General features: G+C 41.1%; 1 protein-coding gene across 1 annotated transcript in view; it reads right to left on the bottom strand.

Annotated features, from left to right (window-relative positions):
- The window catches only part of LOC311132418 (sodium/potassium/calcium exchanger 2-like), a gene marked incomplete at both ends in the record, with an annotated part of 215,102 nt that overhangs the window by 38,566 nt on the left and 156,187 nt on the right, over nt 1-20,349 (bottom strand). The window contains 3 exons of the mRNA XM_084165705.1: nt 5,700-5,785; nt 11,473-11,571; nt 16,130-16,180. Of these exons, the coding sequence (XP_084021831.1) occupies nt 5,700-5,785; nt 11,473-11,571; nt 16,130-16,180 (236 nt within the window). The remainder of the gene's footprint in view (nt 1-5,699; nt 5,786-11,472; nt 11,572-16,129; nt 16,181-20,349) is intronic.

The following is a 20,349-nucleotide window of genomic DNA, read 5'->3' as shown; positions in this document are numbered from 1 at the left end:
CCTCCGCCACTCCTCCACTAACCTCAACCCTTTCCGGTACGTGTTGGGGTATCAGCCGGCCCTGGCACCTTGGCATCCGAGCCAGACCGTGGCCCCTGCGGTGGACGAGTGGTTTCGGCGTGCTGAGGAGATCTGGAACGCTGCGCACACTCGTCTCCAGCGGGCCGTGCGTCGGCAAAAGGAACAGGCCGACCGGGTCTGGCTCTCCACCCGGAACCTGCCCCTCCACTTGCCCTGCCGGAAGCTGAGCCTGCGGTTTGTGGGGCGGTTTAAAGACCTGAGGAGGGTTAATGAGGTAACGTACCGTTTGCAACTCCCTGCTGATTACTGCATTAACCAGACTTTTCATGTGTCTTTCCTCAGGCCAGTGGTGCCTGGTCCCCTCGCTGAGGCTGGACCCAGTGACGCCCCGCCTTCTCCTCTGGACATCGAGGGAGGTCCGGCGTACTCGGTCGGTGAAGTCCTGGAATCGAGGCGTCGGGTGGGGCGTCTCCAGTACCTCATTGACTGGGAGGGGTACGGCCCAGATGACATCCTGGACGCTTCGCTGACCAGGGATTTTCACAGTCTGCGCCCTGACCGACCCGCACCGTGTCCCTGTGGTTGTCCCCGAGGCCGGTGTCATCCCGTTGCGCGTCGGGGGGGGGGGGGGGGTTCTGTCACAGATCCCCCCGGTACTGTTGCTCATAACGTTCTCCAGCTGTCTAGGTGTCACTGACATGTATCATTACCACCAACCCCGGACTGTCTTGCCTCATTACGAACACCTGGTTCCCATTCCCCCTGATTAGTATGTGTATATATGTGCCCTCTGTTCCCCATTGTCCTTGTCGATTATTGTCCCATGTCCGTTGGGCTCGTGAGTACCGTGTATTGTGCTCTTGTTGTTTACGGGTCTCGTCCCGTGTATTGTGTAGAGGTTACACCTCACTCTTTGTTTGAGTTACATCCCTTTGATATATATATACACGTGTTTGTGTTAGGTGGAGTAAATAAAATCCGTAATACGTATTCCTGCACCTGTCTTCTAATCATTATACAATGTGACATATTCCCCTGTTTTTAGCCTATATGTGTACATTGCTAATACTTAGCATAGCACTGTTACTACTACTGCCCCTAGCTGATATATTCTTGTTCTTCTCTTGTAGATACCACTTCCACTAGTCCACTTCCTGTTTGCTGTGTGTGTCTGTTCGAGTTTGGAATAAGTGTGAATTGTATCCCTGTCTCCTGCTGGTCATTTTCCGTCCTCTAGCAGGTACGCTGGGACAGTTGTACTTACATGCATATTTAAATCGGCACATTTCTTTTTCAGGAGTGAATCCATATACCTAGTTCCATCTAAGTGTGTTAGATGTTTGATTGAATATACAGTTGAAGTCGGAAGTTTACAAACACTTAAATTGGAGTCATTAAAACTTGTTTTTCAACCACTTCACACATTTTAATGCAAGGCCGACAGACAAGTTCCTTACTTTCTCCCCCTTCAACTTTCCTCTTCCACTTTTGCGGTAAGGCTGCAATTATTTGGTTGTAATTTTGGGTAGAGCAGACATTTCCATATGTTTTTGTTAGCTGCATGTGCGACATAACTCCACCAGTCCTACCGATGATATCATTTACGAAGATTATACCTTTTTTAAACATTCTGTCAAAAAATAAAGGTTTTTTGTCAATTAGTATATTTGAATTTAACCACAATATTTGTTGCATTATTTGTTCTGTCGTTTCTGGAGGATTAAATTGAAATTGCAACCAACTTTCTATGGCTTGTTTTAGAAATAGTGACATTTGGGAGATTATTTCCTTTTCAAATAACTGAAAGTGAGAGGTTGTAATCTGAATAAAGGGAAAAAGGCCTTTCTTGAACAGTGGGTGAGACAATCTTACTAATTTGCTTGAGAACCAGTTCGGATTTAAGTATAACTTTTGGATGACTGAAGATTTTAGTGATAGGTCTAATGCTTTAATATTTAATAATTTCTGTCCTCCGAATTCATATTCATTATATAAATATGCTCTTTTAATTTTGTCTGGCTTGCCGTTCCAAATAAAATTGAATATTTTTTTCTCATATAATTTAAAAAACTGTTTGCTAGGCGTAGGCAAGACCATAAGCAAATAGGTAAACTGGGATAATACTAAAGAGTTAATCAGGGTGATTTTTCCACAAATTGACAGGTATTTTCCTTTCCATGGTAGTAAGATCTTATCTATTTTTGCTAACTTTCTATTAAAATTTATTGAAGTGAGATCATTTATTTCCTTTGGGATATGTATTCCGAGTATATCCACATCACCATCAGACCATTTTATTGGTAAACTACATGGTAATGTAAAAATTGTATTTTTTAGTGATCCAATACGTAATATAGTACATTTGTCATAATTTGGTTTTAATCCAGAGAGGTTAGAAAATGTATCTAGATCCTCTATGAGGCTGTGGATGGATTCTAGTTGTGGATCTAAAAGAAAACATGAATCATCTGCGTACAATGACACCTTTGTTTTTAAGCCCTGTATTTCTAATCCTCTGATATTATTATTGGATCTGATTTTAATAGCTAACATCTCGATGGCCACAATAAATAGATATGCCGATAGTGGACAACCTTGTTTCACTCCTCTTGACAGTTTAAAACTTTCTGAGAAATAGCCATTATTTACTATTTTACACCTAGGGTTACTATACATGATTTTGACCCATTTTATAAGAGATTCTCCAAAATTGAAATGCTCCAGGCATTTATATATAAACCCCAGTCGAACTTTATCAAATGCCTTTTCGAAGTCTGCTATGAATAGCAGGCCTGGTTTCCCATATTTTCCATAGTGTTCTATTGTTTCCAATACTTGCCTTATATTATCTCCAATGTATCTTCCATGTAAAAAACCTGTCTGATTAGAATGAATAATATCCGACAATACCTTTTTAATTCTATGCGCTATACATTTTGCTAGGATTTTTGCATCACAACACTGAAGTGTAAGGGGCCTCCAATTTTGTAAATGGACTGGATCTTTATATTTTCCACTTGTATCCTGTTTCAGTAATAATGAGATCAGACCTTCTTCTTGAGTGTCAGATAATCTACCATTTACATAGGAGTGGTTAAAACATGCTAATAACGGTCCTCTTAGTATATCAAAAAAGGTTTGGTATACCTCGATTGGTATGCCATCCAACCCTGGAGTTTTCCCGGACTTAAAGTCTTTAATTGCATCCAGAAGTTCCTCCTCTGTAATTTCACCTTCACGTGAGTCTTTCTGTGTGGCTGTTAATTTGACATTATCAATAGAAAAAAAATCTCTACAAAAATCTCTACAATTAAAACATATGCTTAAAGTACTTTGTTTCTTCCTTCAAAATATCATTTGGTGAATTATGGGTGACTCCGTCAATTGTAACCAGTTTCATTAAGTTCTTTTTGGTAGCATTCCTATGTTGAAGATTAAAAAAAGAATTTTGTGCATTTTTCCCCATATTCCATCCAGTTTGCTTTATTTTTATAATATATTACACTTGATCTTTCTTGAATAAGTTTTTCCATTTCTTTTAGTTTTTCCTCTAATTTATTCTGAGCCTCTATGTTACAGTTTTTATTGCCATCTATCTGTTCTGTTAGACTTTCTATTTCCTTTCTTAGTATAAACTCTTTTGACCTAAATTGCTTTTGTTTTCGAGATGAGTACTGAATTGCATGGCCTCTAAAGGCACATTTAAAGGTGTCCCATACAATAAGGGGATTCGCTGTACCTATGTTATGTTGGAAAAAGTCAGTTATAAATTCCTTTGTTCTAATTATAAATAAATTATCATCAAATAGGCTTTGATTAAATTTCCAATATCCTCGCCCACGTGGAAATTCAGTCAGAGTAATGTATATGCCTATTATATGATGGTCCCACATTTCCACATTTCTTGTTAACAAACTATAGTTTTGGCAAGTCGGTTAGGACATCTACTTTGTGCATGACACAAGTAATTTTTCCAACAATTGTTTACAGACAGATTATTTCACTTATAATTCAGTGTATCACAATTCCAGTGGGTCAGAAGTTTACATACACTAAGTTGACTGTGCCTTTAAACAGCTTGGAAAATTCCATAAAATGATGTCATGGCTTTAGAAGCTTATGATAGGCTAATTGAAATCATTTGAGTCAATTGGAGGTGTACCAGTGCCTCTTCGCTTGACATCATGGGAAAATCAAAAGAAATCAGCCAAGACCTCAGAAAAAAATTGTAGACCTCCACAAGTCTGGTTCATCCTTGGGAGCAATTTCCAAATGCCTGAAGGTACCATGCTCATCTGTACAAACAATAGTATGCAAGTATAAACACCATGGGACCACGCAGCCGTCATACCGCTCAGGAAGGAGACGCGTTCTGTCTCTTAGAGATGAACATACTTTGGTGCGAAAAGTGCAAATCAATCCCAGAACAACAGCAAAGGACCTTGTGAAGATGCTGGAGGAAAAAGGTACAAAAGTATCTATATCCACAGTAAAACAAGTCCTATATCGACATAACCTGAAAGGCCGCTCAGCAAGAAAGAAGCCACTGCTCAAAAACCGCCATAAAAAGCCAGACTTTGCAACTGCACATGGGGACAAAGATCGTACTTTTTGGAGAAATGTCCTCTGGTCTGATGAAACAAAAATAGAACTGTTTGGCCATAATGACCATCGTTATGTTTGGAGGAAAAATGGGGTTGCTTGAAAGCCGAAGAACACCATCCCAACCATGAAGCACGGGGTTGGCAGCATCATGCTGTGGGGGTGCTTTGCTGCAGGAGGGACTGGTGCAAAATTATGTGGATATATTGAAGCAACATCTCAAGACATCAGTCAGGAAGTTAAAGCTTGGTCGCAAATGGGTCTTCCAAATGGACAATGACCCCAAGCATACTTCCAAAGTTGAGGTAAAATGGCTTAAGGACAACAAAGTCAAGGTATTGGAGTGGCCATCACAAAGCCCTGACCTCAATCCTATAGAACATTTGTGGGCAGAACTGAAAAAGTTTGTGCGAGCAAAGAGGCCTACAAACCTGACTCAGTTACACCAGCTCTGATAGGAGGAATGGGCCAAAATTCACCCAACTTATTGTGGGAAGCTTGTGGAAGGCTACCCAAAACATTTGACCCAAGTTAAACAATTTAAAGGCAATGCTACCAAATACTAATTGAGTGTCTGTAAACTTCTGACCCACTGGGAATGTGATGAAAGAAATAAAAGCTGAAAATCATTCTCTCTTCTATTATTCTCACATTTCACATTGTTAAAATAAAGTGGTGATCCTAACTGACCTAAGACAGGGAATTTTTACTAGGATTAAACGTCAGGAATTGTGAAAAACTGAGTTTAAATGTATTTGGCTAAGGTGTATGTAAACTTCCGACTTCAACTGTACAAGACCTCAGAACATGTCGGGAATTGAGGTCGTTCGGAACTCTGACATGTTTGTACCTTTACATGAAAACCGCATCAAACCATCAAATAAAAGATTTCCTAACCATGTATCTATATACTGTAAATGTCTGTGTTTTTAGCACATGAAAGCAACATTTGTCTACCTTAGTAACTATGTGCCCAATTGGAGGGATGGGAATTATTGAGTTGTGTGCACACTTGTTTGCGGTTGGGTCTATGTTGGTTTGTGTGTGTGTGTGTGCCCCTAAAATGGGTTTCTTACCGCAGCTTCCCCTTCTTGTCCTGCAGTGCCATTCATTGGTGGTGTGACTTCCACCTCGACATTTGAGCTGTTTGGAAGATTCTTATCTGCATATCATAAAAGAGAAAACATGGAGACCAATTAATGTAATTGTGGTATAGATGGGTTGCACGTTGCATCACAATATTGTAATGAAGATTCTCTTTAGGCACCCGACTGAACGTTCTACTCAATTAATTCTGAATTGGCGCTGATAAAGATTTAGTCTAAAGTGCATTATAGTGGCTTGGAAACACGATGACATTTCAAAAAGAGACAAATATTTAATAGGAAAACCTTTTGTCATCATTGTGATGCAGTATAATATGCAGTATAACTCTAGCTAGCTAGCTAGCTAAAATGAGGGGACAGCACCACATTTTTGCTAGCTATAGTTTGCATTGCTAGCTATTTTTAAAGAACTTTGCTAGCTAATGGCAACATTGCCATCTGTCTAAAGTACATTTTACGACATCATAATGGCAAAGTTGTTTCCTACTAATTATTTGCCTACTTTAGACATGTCATCGTATTTCCAGGCCACTATAGTGTAATTTAGACGAAACGGTCATTAACCAATGTTGAGAATGACTGGGTCACACTCGCCTTTGAGCGTGACTATTGCTGAGGCGTCTGTAGAACTTTCATAACAATGGCATGACCAAGTGATGGAGGTGCAACCCATGAATACAGGTAGGCAAAAAAGCCAATTCACTGATCGGTGTAGCAAGTTAATCGAATACAGAGTAATATTAGTAAAACAACACTGTAAAATGCTGCTATGATCAATCAAGAGATTAATTCATTAAGAAATTACTATGATGAGAATTGCCCTCAGAAAATAAACATTGTACACACTTCTTTACGCAAACGAAAGAAATAAAAGCTGAAATAAATCATTCTCTCTACTATTATTCTGACATTTCACATTCTTAAAATAAAGTGGTATTTGGCTAAGGTGCATGTAAACTTCCGACTTCAACTGTAGATTTGATATACTAGTGGCATATTACATTCTGTGTAAATAAGACATTACACTACACATTTGTATATTAATTATATTTTTAAAAAAGTTGGACTACAGTACAATATTTTTAAAAGTAGAAACTCATTTAACCAGCAACATGGACTTCTAATCTTAAATGAGATATGAGAGAGAGAACAAAGCATCAGCAGCTATCGATACTTGTCATGAATTTGGGTTCTGTTAAGATGCTAATATGTTGTAATATGTCACACTGTTAGCTTAATTTTGTCTCTGTAATAAATATCCATGTCCCTCTGATTTTGTCTGAATGAGAACATTGTATGCATGAAAGCTCTTTCTATGGCCTCTGAGTATCTTTTGGACCATTGTGTCAGAGCTCTTTGAAGTGAAAACACACCTGAATTGCACTTGGCAGCGGCTCAATTGAACAAAACATTGCTCTAAGACAACAGTCACAATTGATTTGGCACTTCTAAATGCCATTCTTACTTCAGGACATTGTCAGTCGACTTGTTCCTAATATCAGTCAACTTGTTCGTAATAACTAGAAAAATATTTTAGATTTTCTGCATCAATATGGACTTTTAAAAAATACAAATCTTTTGGGGTCATTTTGACCCCAGCCAAAAAACCATCAAATTCCACCTATAGTAATTTGATAAATAGCGAGGACCATCAAGGTTTCTTTTGAGGCATAATGCCAGGTTATAAATATCATTGGGGACCTGTATCAGTGATTTGGACCATAGACAGATCACCTACCAAGATAGAGCTCCCCAATTACTCACCTAAGATGACAACTCTTCTTAGAGATGTGCTATCTTAATTTGATCTCTCTGTTGTTTTAGAGAATTTTCATGCACAGCAGGAAATGCAAATTGTAGTGTATTCAAGGTTTAAAAAGGCTTCTAAAGTTAGTTAATTCCACTTTAAAATGTACAGTGAGGGAAAAAAGTATTTGATCCCCTGCTGATTTTGTACGTTTCCCCACTGACAAAGAAATGATCAGTCTATAATTTTAATGGTAGGTTTATTTGAACAGTGAGAGACAGAATAACAACAAAAAAATCCAGAAAAACACATGTCAAAAATGGATTTGCATTTTAATGAGGGAAATAAGTATTTGACCCCTCTGCAAACATGACTTAGTACTTGGTGGCAAAACCCTTGTTGGCAATCACAGAGGTCAGATGTTTCTTGTAGTTGGCCACCAGGTTTGCACACATCTCAGGAGGGATTTTGTCCCACTCCTCTTTGCAGATCTTCTCCAAGTCATTAAAGTTTCGAGGCTGATGTTTGGCAACTCGAATCTTCAGCTCCCTCCACAGATTTTCTATGGGATTAAGGTCTGGAGACTGGCTAGGCCACTCCAGGACCTTAATGTGCTTCTTCTTGAGCCACTCCTTTGTTGCCTTGGCCATGTGTTTTGGGTCATTGTCATGCTGGAATACCCATCCACGACCCATTTTCAATGCCCAGGCTGAGGGAAGGAGGTTCTCACCAAAGATTTGATGGTACATGGCCCCGTCCATCGTCCCTTTGATGCGGTGAAGTTGTCCTGTCCCCTTAGCAGAAAAACACCCCCAAAGCATAATGTTTCCACCTCCATGTTTGACGGTGGGGATGGTGTTCTTGGGGTCATAGGCAGCATTCCTTCTCCTCCAAACATGGCGAGTTGAGTTGATGCCAAAGAGCTCCATTTTGGTCTCATCTGACCACAACACTTTCACCCAGTTCTACTCTGACTATGGTCCCAGCTGCCTTGAGACCATTGACAAGATCCTCCCGTGTAGTTCTGGGCTGATTCCTCACCGTTCTCATGATCATTGCAACTCCACGAGGTGAGGTCTTGCATGGAGCCCCAGGCCGAGGGAGATTGACAGTTCTTCTGTGTTTCTTCCATTTGCGAATAATCACACCAACTGTTGTCACCTTCTCACCAAGCTGCTTGGCGATGGTCTTGTAGCCCATTCCAGCCTTGTGTAGGTCTACAATCTTGTCCCTGACATCCGTGGAGAGCTCTTTGGTCTTGGCCTTGGTGGAGAGTTTGGAATCTGATTGATTGATTGCTTCTGTGGACAGGTGTCTTTTATACAGGTAACAAGCTGAGATTAGGAGCACTCCCTTTAAGAGTGTGCTCCTAATCTCAGCTGGTTATCTGTATAAAAGACACCTGGGAGCCAGAAATCTTTCTGATTGAGAGGGGGTCAAATACTTATTTCTCTCATTAAAATGCACATCAATTTATAACATTTTTGACATGCGTTTTTCTGGATTTTGTTGTTGTTATTCTGTCTCTCACTGTTCAAATAAACCTACCATTAAAATTATAGACTGATCATTTCTTTGTCAGTGGGCAAACGTACAAAATAAGCAGGGGATCAAATACTTTTTCCCTCACTGTATCAACCCCTACAAAAATGTCCATTAATTATAATTCACATAATAATTCACATTTCCTGTTGCTGCAGGATTATTTTCCTGCTGTGAGAAGCTGTTCAAATTAAGATAGCCCATGACTGTGTACCGTCGTGGTCAAAAGTTTTGAGAATGACACAAATACTAATTTTCACAAAGTCTGCTGCCTCAGTTTTGATGATGGCAATTTGCATATACTCCAGAATGTCATGAAGAGTGATCAGATGAATTGCAATTAATTGCAAAGTCCTTCTTTGCCATGAAAATGAACTTAATCCCCCCAAAAACATTTCCACTGCATTTCAGCCCTGCCACAAAAGGACCAGCTGCCATCATGTCAGTGATTCTCTCGTTAAGATTGGTTAACAGGTGAGAGTGTTGACGAGGACAAGGCTGGAGATCACTTTGTCATGCTGATTGAGTTAGAATAACAGTCTGGAAGCTGTTAACCATGGTTACCTGCATAGAAACACGTGCCGTCATCATTGCTTTGCACAAAAAGGGCTTCACAGGCAAGGATATTTCTGCTAGTAAGATTGCACCTAAATCAACCATTTATCGGATCATCAAGAACTTCAAAGAGAGAGGTTCAATTGTTGTGAAGAAGGCGTCAGGGCGCCCAAGAAAGTCCAGCAAGCACCAGGACGTCTCCTAAAGTTGATTCAGCTGCAGGATCGGGGCACCACCAGTGCAGAGCGTGCTCAGGAATGACAGCAGGCAGGTGTGAGTGCATCTGCACGCACAGTGAGGCGAATAATTTTGGAGGATGGCCTGGTGTCAAGAAGGGCCGCAAAGAAGCCACTTATCTCCAGGAAAAACATCAGGGACAGACTGATATTTTGCAAAAGGTACAGGGATTGGACTGCTGAGGACTGGGGTAAAGTCATTTTCTCTGATGAATCCCCTTCCCGATTGTTTGGGGCATCCGGAAAACACCTTGTCCGGAGAAGACAAGGTGAGCGCTACCATCAGTCCTGTGTCATGCCAACAGTAAAGCATCCTGAGACCATTCACAATTTTGCCTAAGAACACAGCCATGAATAAAGAATGGTACCAACACATCCTCCGAGAGCAACTTCTCCCAACCATCCAAGAACAGTTTGTTGACGACCAATGCCTTTTCCAGCATGATGGAGCACCTTGCCATAAGGCAAAAGTGATAACTAAGTGGCTCGGGGAATAAAATATCGACATTTTGGGTCCATGGCCAGGAAACTCCCCAGACCTTAATCCCATTGAGAACTTGTGGTCAATCCTCAAGAGGCGGGTGGACAAACAAAAACCCACAAATTCTGACAAACTCCAAGCATTGATTATGCAAGAATGAGCTGCCATCAGTCAGGATGTGGCCCAGAAGTTAATTGACAGCATGCCAGGGCGGATTGCAGAGGTCTTGAAAAAGAAGGGTCAACACTGCAAATATTGACTCTTTGCATAGACTTAATGTAATTGTCAATAAAAGCCTTTGACACTTATGGAATGCTTGTATTTATACTTCAGTATACCATAGTAACATCTGACAAAAACATCTCATAACACTGAAGCAGCGAACTTTGTGAAGACCAATACTTGTGTCATTCTCAAAACTTTTGACCATGACTGTACAAAATCAACATTACTTTATATTTGTGCCTATGCGAACAAAACAACGGCAATGGTATTAGCGTTTCACAAAAGCTAGCTGAGCTGTTTTATTAGAAAACGCAGGAGATCAGGCAAAACCTCAAGGAGCTAACAATCCAGCATCAGGGGTTATGCGAGTAGGGTGTGGGAATGTTAGATTAGTCTGTTAATTTAAGATAAATTAAACTGAAGTTGGTGGTTACTACTGGTTACAGATACAGAGCAGGGCGAAATGTCCACCATGTTTTTTGTTTTCGTCAGAGCCCGGAGTTGGCGTATTGAGATTTGATGTATCAAGTTACAACTGGCACTCCTTCGACAGCGTGATAATCACTAGATGGGCATGCTAGTAAGGACAGGCGTAATGACTGTTTGGAACTTCTGTACTTTGTAACATGGCCAAATAATGACGGTGGTTATTGGAGATTATCGAATAGCTTCTAACTGCATTTCAAAAGATTTTTCAGAACCTGTTATATAATAATAAATATCTAACAATTACATGGTTTCAAAACAATATAGAGCATTGAATGGATTTATTTTTATTGTATAGTCGGCTGTCTGTTTAGCCAACTGCCAAACATACAAATATTTGTGAGAGTGTGTGTGTGAGAAATAAATAGTAAAGAAAAAGAGATCGCTCTTTAACTTGTTTGTGTTTCTGATATCATTCACTTATGTTAACACATGGGACTACACTAGACCCCCAGAGTAGAGACCACTCACCTGACCGGCTGGTTACTCCATTGGCCTTCTCACTGTCCTCTACTTGGCATTTCTTTTTGGCAATCTTTTGAAGGATGGACGCCTTTTCTCTGAATTTTCCTGCAACACAACCATCGGGGAGTTAACTAGGGGACGCAAGCCCTGTGTCACCTTCACAGGTCCATTGCCTGGACTCAGGGCTCCTCTGCTTTTCTCATGGTTCCAGACCTATCTTAGTTCAAAGGAAAAGAACACAAGCAAGTTTTCACATCATTATTCAAATGACAGTTTGAAGTCAATGTCATGTAATGTACTAATGAGCCAGCAATGTCACGCTACTTGTAGAGAAACGTCAATGCCATCCTCCTCTTTCATGTTGCCTAAATGGTCTATGACTCTGTCATACAGTACATGCTTTTAGTTTTTGTTGTCCTAGGCTACCTGACTAAAATGCTTGCTCGCTAGCCTAACTTCCTTTCATGGGCAACGATGTGCCAGGCCAGCTAGTTAACATTAGCATACTACATCTAGCTACATGTTGTGTTGAACTTCCATCCTCTCAGGCTAGGGGCACAATGAATGAATGTATGGTTGGATCAGAACCGCCATTATAATCATTGGCCAGTATGGAGAATTAAGTAAAACCACAAGTCAAAATCCCTATCTCCATCCATGGCTAATTTAGAAAAGGGCAGATTTTAGCTAACTAGCTAGCCACCAGAGGACAACAACACAACGAACTGCAACAATTCAAGTCTTTTTTCTGTCAATGACATTTGGCTTTTGATGTGATGTGATTGGTCTGAAGCCAAATCCAAACTGGCTTCCCTTGACATTTCTTTTTTGGGTGCTCCAAGACCAGTCACAGCTGAGCTCACTCAGTTTAATAAAATAATAGCTAATCAGCGTTGAGATAATTTTTTATCAAGGGAGGCCAAATGCTTGCTGGCTTGCCTTGCATTCAATGCTACGGGCGGCAACAATTTCATACTCTTTTTGACCAGACAGCATAAGATATATACACTACACATACTGAGACAATGGGGTGCTGTTTCATTCACTCTGATGCTTTCTCTGGTGAGATACATCCAGCCTCTTGTAAATTGAAGGACATTTATGAAACAGAGAGACAAAAGATACATTACATTGTTTTTCTTGTTACTATTTTTGGAGAAGCCTGGCTTCCCATGATTACACGCCACTGCTGAAGACATGTATCAATACACCTGCACTCTGTGTGCCAATTACTATCTCATGTTATTCATTACAAACAAATTCAGAAAATTCAAATGAGCACCTAAAACGTAATTTTGACCCGCACATCAATAAAGCTGCAGTATATTAGCAGGTGTAAAAGCTGAGTTTGCTGGAAATCCCCATTATTGCATAAGAACCAATTTATGCTTAATCCGAAAATGTGGTAAAATGGCGTGACACAATTGCGGAGCCTCCAGAAGCACGCAGAGGCCAAATTGAGCTTTGTACCGCATTGTAACAATGTGGAGGGCTCTGTATAGCTCCGCATTGACATGATGGTTGACGGTAGGTGAGGGAGGGAGGTCCTGTATTGAAAACTTCCTTCACAACAGCTCCGGCAGTGGTCCAGGCAGCGGTTCTATGTGGCTCAGTCGGTAGAACATGGCTTTTGCAACGCCAAGTGTTAACACACACACACCAAGTTCATTGACGTGCGTGGGCAGTGGGTGCAATGATTGAATAACATGTATGTGTAAATGTATTGTGCAACGCATACGCACGCGACCGCGAGCGGTGTAGTCCGCATGTTATTCTAAAATTGATTATATCATTTTTCCCTCATCAATCTACACATAATAACCCCATAATGACAAAGCAGAAACAGGTTTTTAGAAACTTTTGCAAATGTATTAAAAAGAAAAAAAGGAAATATCACATTTACATAAGTATTCAGACATTTACTCAGTACTTTGTTGAAGCACCTTTTGCAGCGATTACAGCCTCGAGTCTTCTTGGGTATGACGCTACAAGCTTGCACACCTGCATTTGGGGAGTTTCTCCCATTATTCTCTGCATATCCTCTCAAGCTCTATCAGGTTGGATGGGGAGCATCACTGCACAGCTATTTTCAGGTCTCTCCAGAGATATTCGATCGGGTTCAAGTCCGGGCTCTGTCTGGGCCACTCAATGACATTCAGAGACTTGTCCCGAAGTCACTCCTGTGTTGTCTTGGCTGTGTGCTTAGGGTTGTTGTCCTGTTGGAAGGTGAACCTTCGCCCCAGTCTGAGGTCCTGAGCGCTCTGGAGCAGGTTTTCATCAAGGATCTCAGCTTTCCCTCGATCCTGACTAATCTCACAGTCCCTGCCGCTGAAAAACATCCCCAAAGCATGATGTTGTCACCACCATGCTTCACCGTAGGGATGGTGCCAGGTTTCCTCCAGACGTGACGCTTGGTATTCAGGCCAAGGAGTTCAATCTTGGTTTCATCAGACCAGAGAATCTTGTTTGTCATGGTCTGAGAGTCTTTAGGTGCCTTTTGGCAAACTTCAAGCGTGCTGTCATGTGCCTTTTACTGAGGAGTGGCTTGCGTCTGGCCACTCTACCATAAAGACCTGATTGGTGGAGTGCTGCAGAGATGGTTGTCCTTCTGGAAGGTTCTCCCATCTCCATAGAGGAACTCTAGAGCTCTGACAGAGTGATCATTGGGTTCTTGGTCACCTCCCTGACCAAGGCTCTTCTCCCCCAATTGATCAGTTTGGCCAGGCGGCCAGCTCTAAGAAGAGTCTTGGTGGTTCCAAACTTCTTCCATTTAAGAATAATGGAGGCCACTGTGGTGTTTGGGGACCTTCAATGCTGCAGAAATGTTTTGGTACCCTTCCCTAGATCTGTGCCTCGACACAATCCCGTCTCGGAGCTCTACGGACAATTCCTTCGACCTCATGGCTTGGTTTGTGCTCTGACATGCACTGTCAACTGTGGGACCTTATATAGACAGGTGTGTGCCTTTCCAAACCATGTCCAATCAATTAAATTTACCAAAAGTGGACTCAAATCAAGTTGTAGAAACATCTCAAGGATGATCAATGGAAACAGGATGCACCTGAGCTCAATTACGAGTCTCATAGCAAAGGGTCTGAATACTTATATAAATAAGGTATTTCTGTTTTTATTTGTAATTAATTTGCAAAAATTGATAAAATCCTGTTTTCGCTTTGTGTGTAGATTGATGAGGAAAAATTTAATTTAATCAATTTTAGAATAAGGCTGTAACGTATCAAAATGTGAAGGGGTCTGAATAATTTCCGAATGCACTGTATTATATTATTATATAAGGCTTACAGGCTACAAGTCAAGGGTCTGAACTACATCACACGTGTTACTGAAGTGGTCGTGAATGCATATATGGGCATGCTGCATACATGTGCGCTTGTTATGGGCAAGCTGCATGAAAGTCAGTCCATGCATGTTGGTCATACTTTCAAATCAGGCTAGTGCATTTCAATCAATATGAAAGCTTCCAAGGTTGGCTAATTCGTCAGGACTGCTGTGGTGAGTAATCGAGATGTACCTTGTCACCATGTGTGACCTTCCAGCAGAATCATGAACTGTCCAACAGTAACCCAGTGCCACAGAGCTTCCCCCCAGCCCCTCTTTTTCTATTCGCTGTCTGTAGCAATCAACACACTTGCTCGGCACACACACTCGTTAATACATTCTGACACACTGATATGGATCACACACCCTCCACATCTGCTGCCTCTAGCCTGACTCACCATTGGAGGACAGCCCTTTCCCAGTTACCATTATTACATTCTCTCTTTGGCTACTCGGTTTTCTGACAGTGCCACCTGTTATGCAATTCCTGGGTGGATGAGTCACTCCACTTTGCCAAAATCATTGACGTAAATCTTACTTGCATACGCGGTTCCGTTCTCACTGCCGATTGTGGGACTTCCGAGAGTGTGCTGAGGCATGGCCGATCTGTGTCTCCAAGATGAAAGAGAGAAAGGACTGATGTGATGTTCTAATGTTTTTTGGGGGAGTCTGTGTGCGTGCTTGCGTATGTTTGGGCAGGCATGTCTGTGTATCTGTTAGCATGGAAAATAGCCGATACCCATACCAATCTTCTCTGGTCAATGACAAGGCCTTGGGGCTGAAAGTAACCCCAAACCAGGACAGTGCATATACACTCACTAGCAGATCTGTAGTTGGAAAATAACTTAGCACGGCCCTTCTGCCTGCTAAATTACAGTCAAATTTAGACCCATAAGGCAAAACCCTTTCGAAGATCTAAAAAGAGTGGGTGAAAAATCTCTCACAAACTTTTTGAGAACTGTATGGTTGACACTGCACCTATTAACTTCAGCTTGACAAATTTTAAATAGTATTAGACAAACAAAACACAATTATACATGTTAACAAATACTATCAATGAAGAAACACTAAAACAACAGTAAAATACCTCTGAGCATGAAGAACAATAACATAAAATGTAAATGGGCAAAAAATTCAGTTACAACAAAGGCCATTGGACAATGATTTGCACTTATGTCAGTGAAATCTCGTAGAGAGAGGTAATCAAACAAACAAAAGCATACATAACAATCACAAAATAATGAAGCATGAGTCAAAGTAATCAAAATGGAGAGAGAAATAAAACAGATGGGAAAAGTGACTTAAAGAATCTATTGAAAAGGCTTACCTTCCTCGGTCATTGTGTGATAATATTTTAGTTTTCCATTAGTCCCAAGTTCTACAATGTTACAGCAAAAGACAAGGGTAAGACAATGAAGACATAGAGAAGGAAAGGAGCATGAAAGAACAAGACATTTTGAAGGTTTAGCATCACACACACACAACATACACAAGGCCAGCAAATTCTCTCTCACACCAAGACATCACTGCATAAGTGCAAAACCAAGCAGCAAGGACTTCTACGAAAATACAATTGAATTTCTTACACTTACTTTGAATGAGTAACATTTTCCTATCCGAGATACATATGCAGTAGCTACATGTTCAATCTATTCGGTGGTTGCAGGGATCTCAAAATAAACTGAATATACAAAACATTAGGAATGCCTGCTCTTTCCATGACATGAACTAACCAGGTGAATCCGGGTGAAAACTATGATCCCTTATTGATTTCACTTGTAAAATCCACTTCAAATCAGTGTAGATGAAGGGGAGGAGACAGGTTAAAGAAGGATTTATAAGCCTTGAGACAATTGAGATGGATTGTGTATGTGTGCCATTCAGAGGGTGAATGGGCAAGAAAAAATATATTAAGTGCCTTTGAACGGGGTATGGTAGTAGGTGCCAGACGCACCAATTTGAATGTGTCAAGAACTGCAACGCTGCTGGGGTTTTCAATATTAGGAAGGTGTTCCTAATGTTTGGTATAGTTAATGTACATAGAGGCTCTAAAAGTGGTACAGCATCTCAATAAATTATAGATGTATTCATTTAGAAAGCCAAAAAGACAAATGTATGTACGTATGTATACAGTATGTATACAGTATGTATATATATATGCACAGTGCATTCTGAAAGTATTCAGACCCCTTGACTTCTTCCACTATGTTACAGCCTTATTCTAAAATGGATTAAATAGTTTTTCCCCCCCTCAGCAATCTACATACAATAACCCATAATGACAAAGCAAAAACAGCTTTTTATATTTTTATAAATTTATTTTTGTATATCTAATTTAAATAATAAATAAATGACCTTTTACTCAGTACTTTGTTGAAGCATCTTTGGCAACGATTACAGCCTCGAGTCTTCTTGGGTATGACACTACAAGCTTGGCACACCTGTATGTGGGGAGTTTTTCCCATTCTTCTCTGCAGATCCTCTTAAGTGCTGTCAGGTTGGATGGGGAGCGTCACTGCACAGCTATTTTCAGGTCTCTCCAGAGATGTTCGATCGGGTTCAAGTTCGGGCTCTGGCTGGGACATTCAAGGACATTTAGAGACTTGTCCCGAAGTCACTCCTGCGTTGTCTTGGCTGTGTGCTTAGGGTCGTTGTTAGTTGGAAGGTGAACCTTCGCACAAGTCTGTGGTCCTGAGCACTCTGGAGCAGGTTTTCATCAAGGATCTCTCTGTACTTTGCTACGTTAATCTTTCCCCCGATCCTGACTAGTCTCCCAGTCCCTGCTGCTGAAAAACTTCCCCACAGCAGGATGCTGCCACCACCATGCTTCACCATAGGGATGGTGCCAGGTTTCCTACAGACATGACACTTGGCATTCAGGCCAAAGAGATCAATCTTGATTTCATCAGACCAGAGAATCTTGTTTCTCATAGTATGAGAGTCCTTTAGGTGCCTTTTGGTAAACTCCAAGCAGGCTGTCATGTGCCTTTTACTGAGGAGTGACTTCCGTCTGGCCACTTTACCATAAATGCCTGATTGGTGGAGTGCTGCAGAGATGGTTGTCCTTCTGGAAGTTTTTCCCATCTCCACAGAAGAACTCTGGAGCTCTGTCAGAGTGACCATCGGGTTCTTGGTCACCTCCCTGACCAAGGCCCTTCTCCCCTGATTTCTCAGTTTGGCTGGGCTGCCAGCTCTAGAAAGAGTATTGGTGGTTCCAAACTTCTTCCATTTAAGAATGATGGAGGCCACTGTGTTCTTGGGGGCCTTCAATGCTGCAGAAATTCTAAATAAATCACAGACAGTGTCACCAGCAAAGCACCCCCACACCATAACACCTCCTCCTCCATGCCTTACGGTGGGAACTACACATGCGGAGATCATCCGTTCACCCACATCGCGTCTCACAAAGACAAGGCGATTGGAACCAAAAATCTCCAATTTGGACTCCAGACCAAAGGACACATTTCCACCGGTCTAATGTCCATTGCTCGTGTTTCTTGGCCCAAGCAGGTCTCTTCTTCTTATTGGTGTCCTTTAGTAGGGGTTTCTTTGCAGCAATTCGACCATAAAGGCCTGCTTCACACAGTCCCCTCTGAACAGTTGATGTTAAGATGTGTCTGTGACTTGAACTCTGTGAAGCATATATTTGGGCTGAAATTTCTGAGGCTGGTAATGCTAATGAACTTATCCTCTGCAGCAGAGGTAACTCTGGGTCTTCCATTCTTGTGGCGGTCCTCAAGAGAGCCAGTTTCATCATATCGCTTGATTGTTTTTGCGACTGCACTTGAAGAAACGTTCAAAGTTCTTGATATTTTCCGTATTGACTGACTTTCATGTCTTAAAGTAAAGATGGACTGTCATTTCTCTTTGCTTATTTGAGCTGTTCTTGACATAATATGTACTTGGTGTTTTACCAAATAGGGCTATCTTCTGTATACCCCCCCTACCTTGTCACAACATAGGATTGGCTCAAATGCATTAAGAAGGAATGAAATTCCACAAATTAACTTTTAAGAAGGCACACCTGTTAATAGAAATGCATTCCAGGTGACTACCTCATGAAGCTGGTTGAGAGAATGCCAAGAGTGTGCAAAGCTGTCATTAAGGCAAATGGTGGCTATTTGAAGAATCTCAAATGTAAAATATATTTTGATTTGTTTAACACTTTTTTGGTTACTACATGATTCCATATGTGTTATTTCATAGTTTTGATGTCTTCATTATTATTCTACAATGTAAAAAATAGTAAAAATAAAGAAAAACCTTGAATGAGTAGGTGTGTCCAAACTTTTGACTGGTAGTGTATATATATATATATATATATATATACACATATACAGTGGGGGAAAAAAGTATTTAGTCAGCCACCAATTGTGCAAGTTTTCCCACTTCAAAAGATGAGAGAGGCCTGTAATTTTCATCATAGGTACACGTCAACTATGACAGACAAAATGAGAAAGAAATATCCAGAAAATCACATTGTAGGATTTTTAATGAATTTATTTGCAAATTATGGTGGAAAATAAGTATTTGGTCAATAACAAAAGTTTCTCAATACTTTGTTATATACCCTTTGTTGGCAATGATACAGGTCAAACGTTTTCTGTAAGTCTTCACACGGTTTTCACACACTGTTGCTGGTATTTTGGCCCATTCCTCCATGCAGATCTCCTCTAGAGCAGTGATGTTTTGGGGCTGTCGCTGGGCAACACAGACTTGAAATGCTTCTTACGAAGTCACTCCTTCGTTGCCCGGGCGGTGTGTTTGGGATCATTGTCATGCTGAAAGACCCAGCCACGTTTCATCTTCAATGCCCTTGCTGATGGAAGGAGGTTTTCACTCAAAATCTCACGATACATGGCCCCATTCATTCTTTCCTTTACACGGATCAGTCGTCCTGGTCCCTTTGCAGAAAAACAGCCCCCATGCTTCACAGTAGGTATGGTGTTCTTTGGATGCAACTCAGCATTCTTTGTCCTCCAAACACGACGAGTTGAGTTTTTACCAAAAAGTTATCTTTTGGTTTCATCTGACCATATGACATTCTCCCAATCCTCTTCTGGATCATCCAAATGCACTCTAGCAAACTTCAGACGGCCTGGACATGTACTGGCTTAAGCAGGGGGACACGTCTGGCACTGCAGGATTTGAGTCCCTGGCGGCGTAGTGTGTTACTGATGGTAGGCTTTGTTACTTTGGTCCCAGCTCTCTGCAGGTCATTCACTAGGTCTCCCCGTGTCACGATCGTCAAAAGGAGTGGACCAATGCGCAGCGTGGAATGCGAACATCTTTTATTATTATACACCACACGAACAAAAACAACAAAACGATACGTGAAGTCCTTGGGTACATACACAAACCAACACGGAACAAGATCCCACAAAACACAAGTGCCAAACGGCTGCCTAAGTATGGTTCCCAATCAGAGACAACAAGCAACAGCTGATTCACGTTGCCTCTGATTGAGAACCACCACGGCCAACATAGAAACACATGAACTAAAACTGAAACAATGAACACAAAACATAGACTCTACACACCCTGGCT

The sequence above is a fragment of the Coregonus lavaretus genome, assembly GCF_964263955.1.
Source record: "Coregonus lavaretus genome assembly, chromosome: 7".
NCBI classification, from domain to species: Eukaryota; Metazoa; Chordata; class Actinopteri; order Salmoniformes; family Salmonidae; genus Coregonus; species Coregonus lavaretus.
The sequence above is the reverse complement of the archived record's forward strand: the minus strand, read 5'-3'. Positions and strand labels throughout refer to the sequence as shown.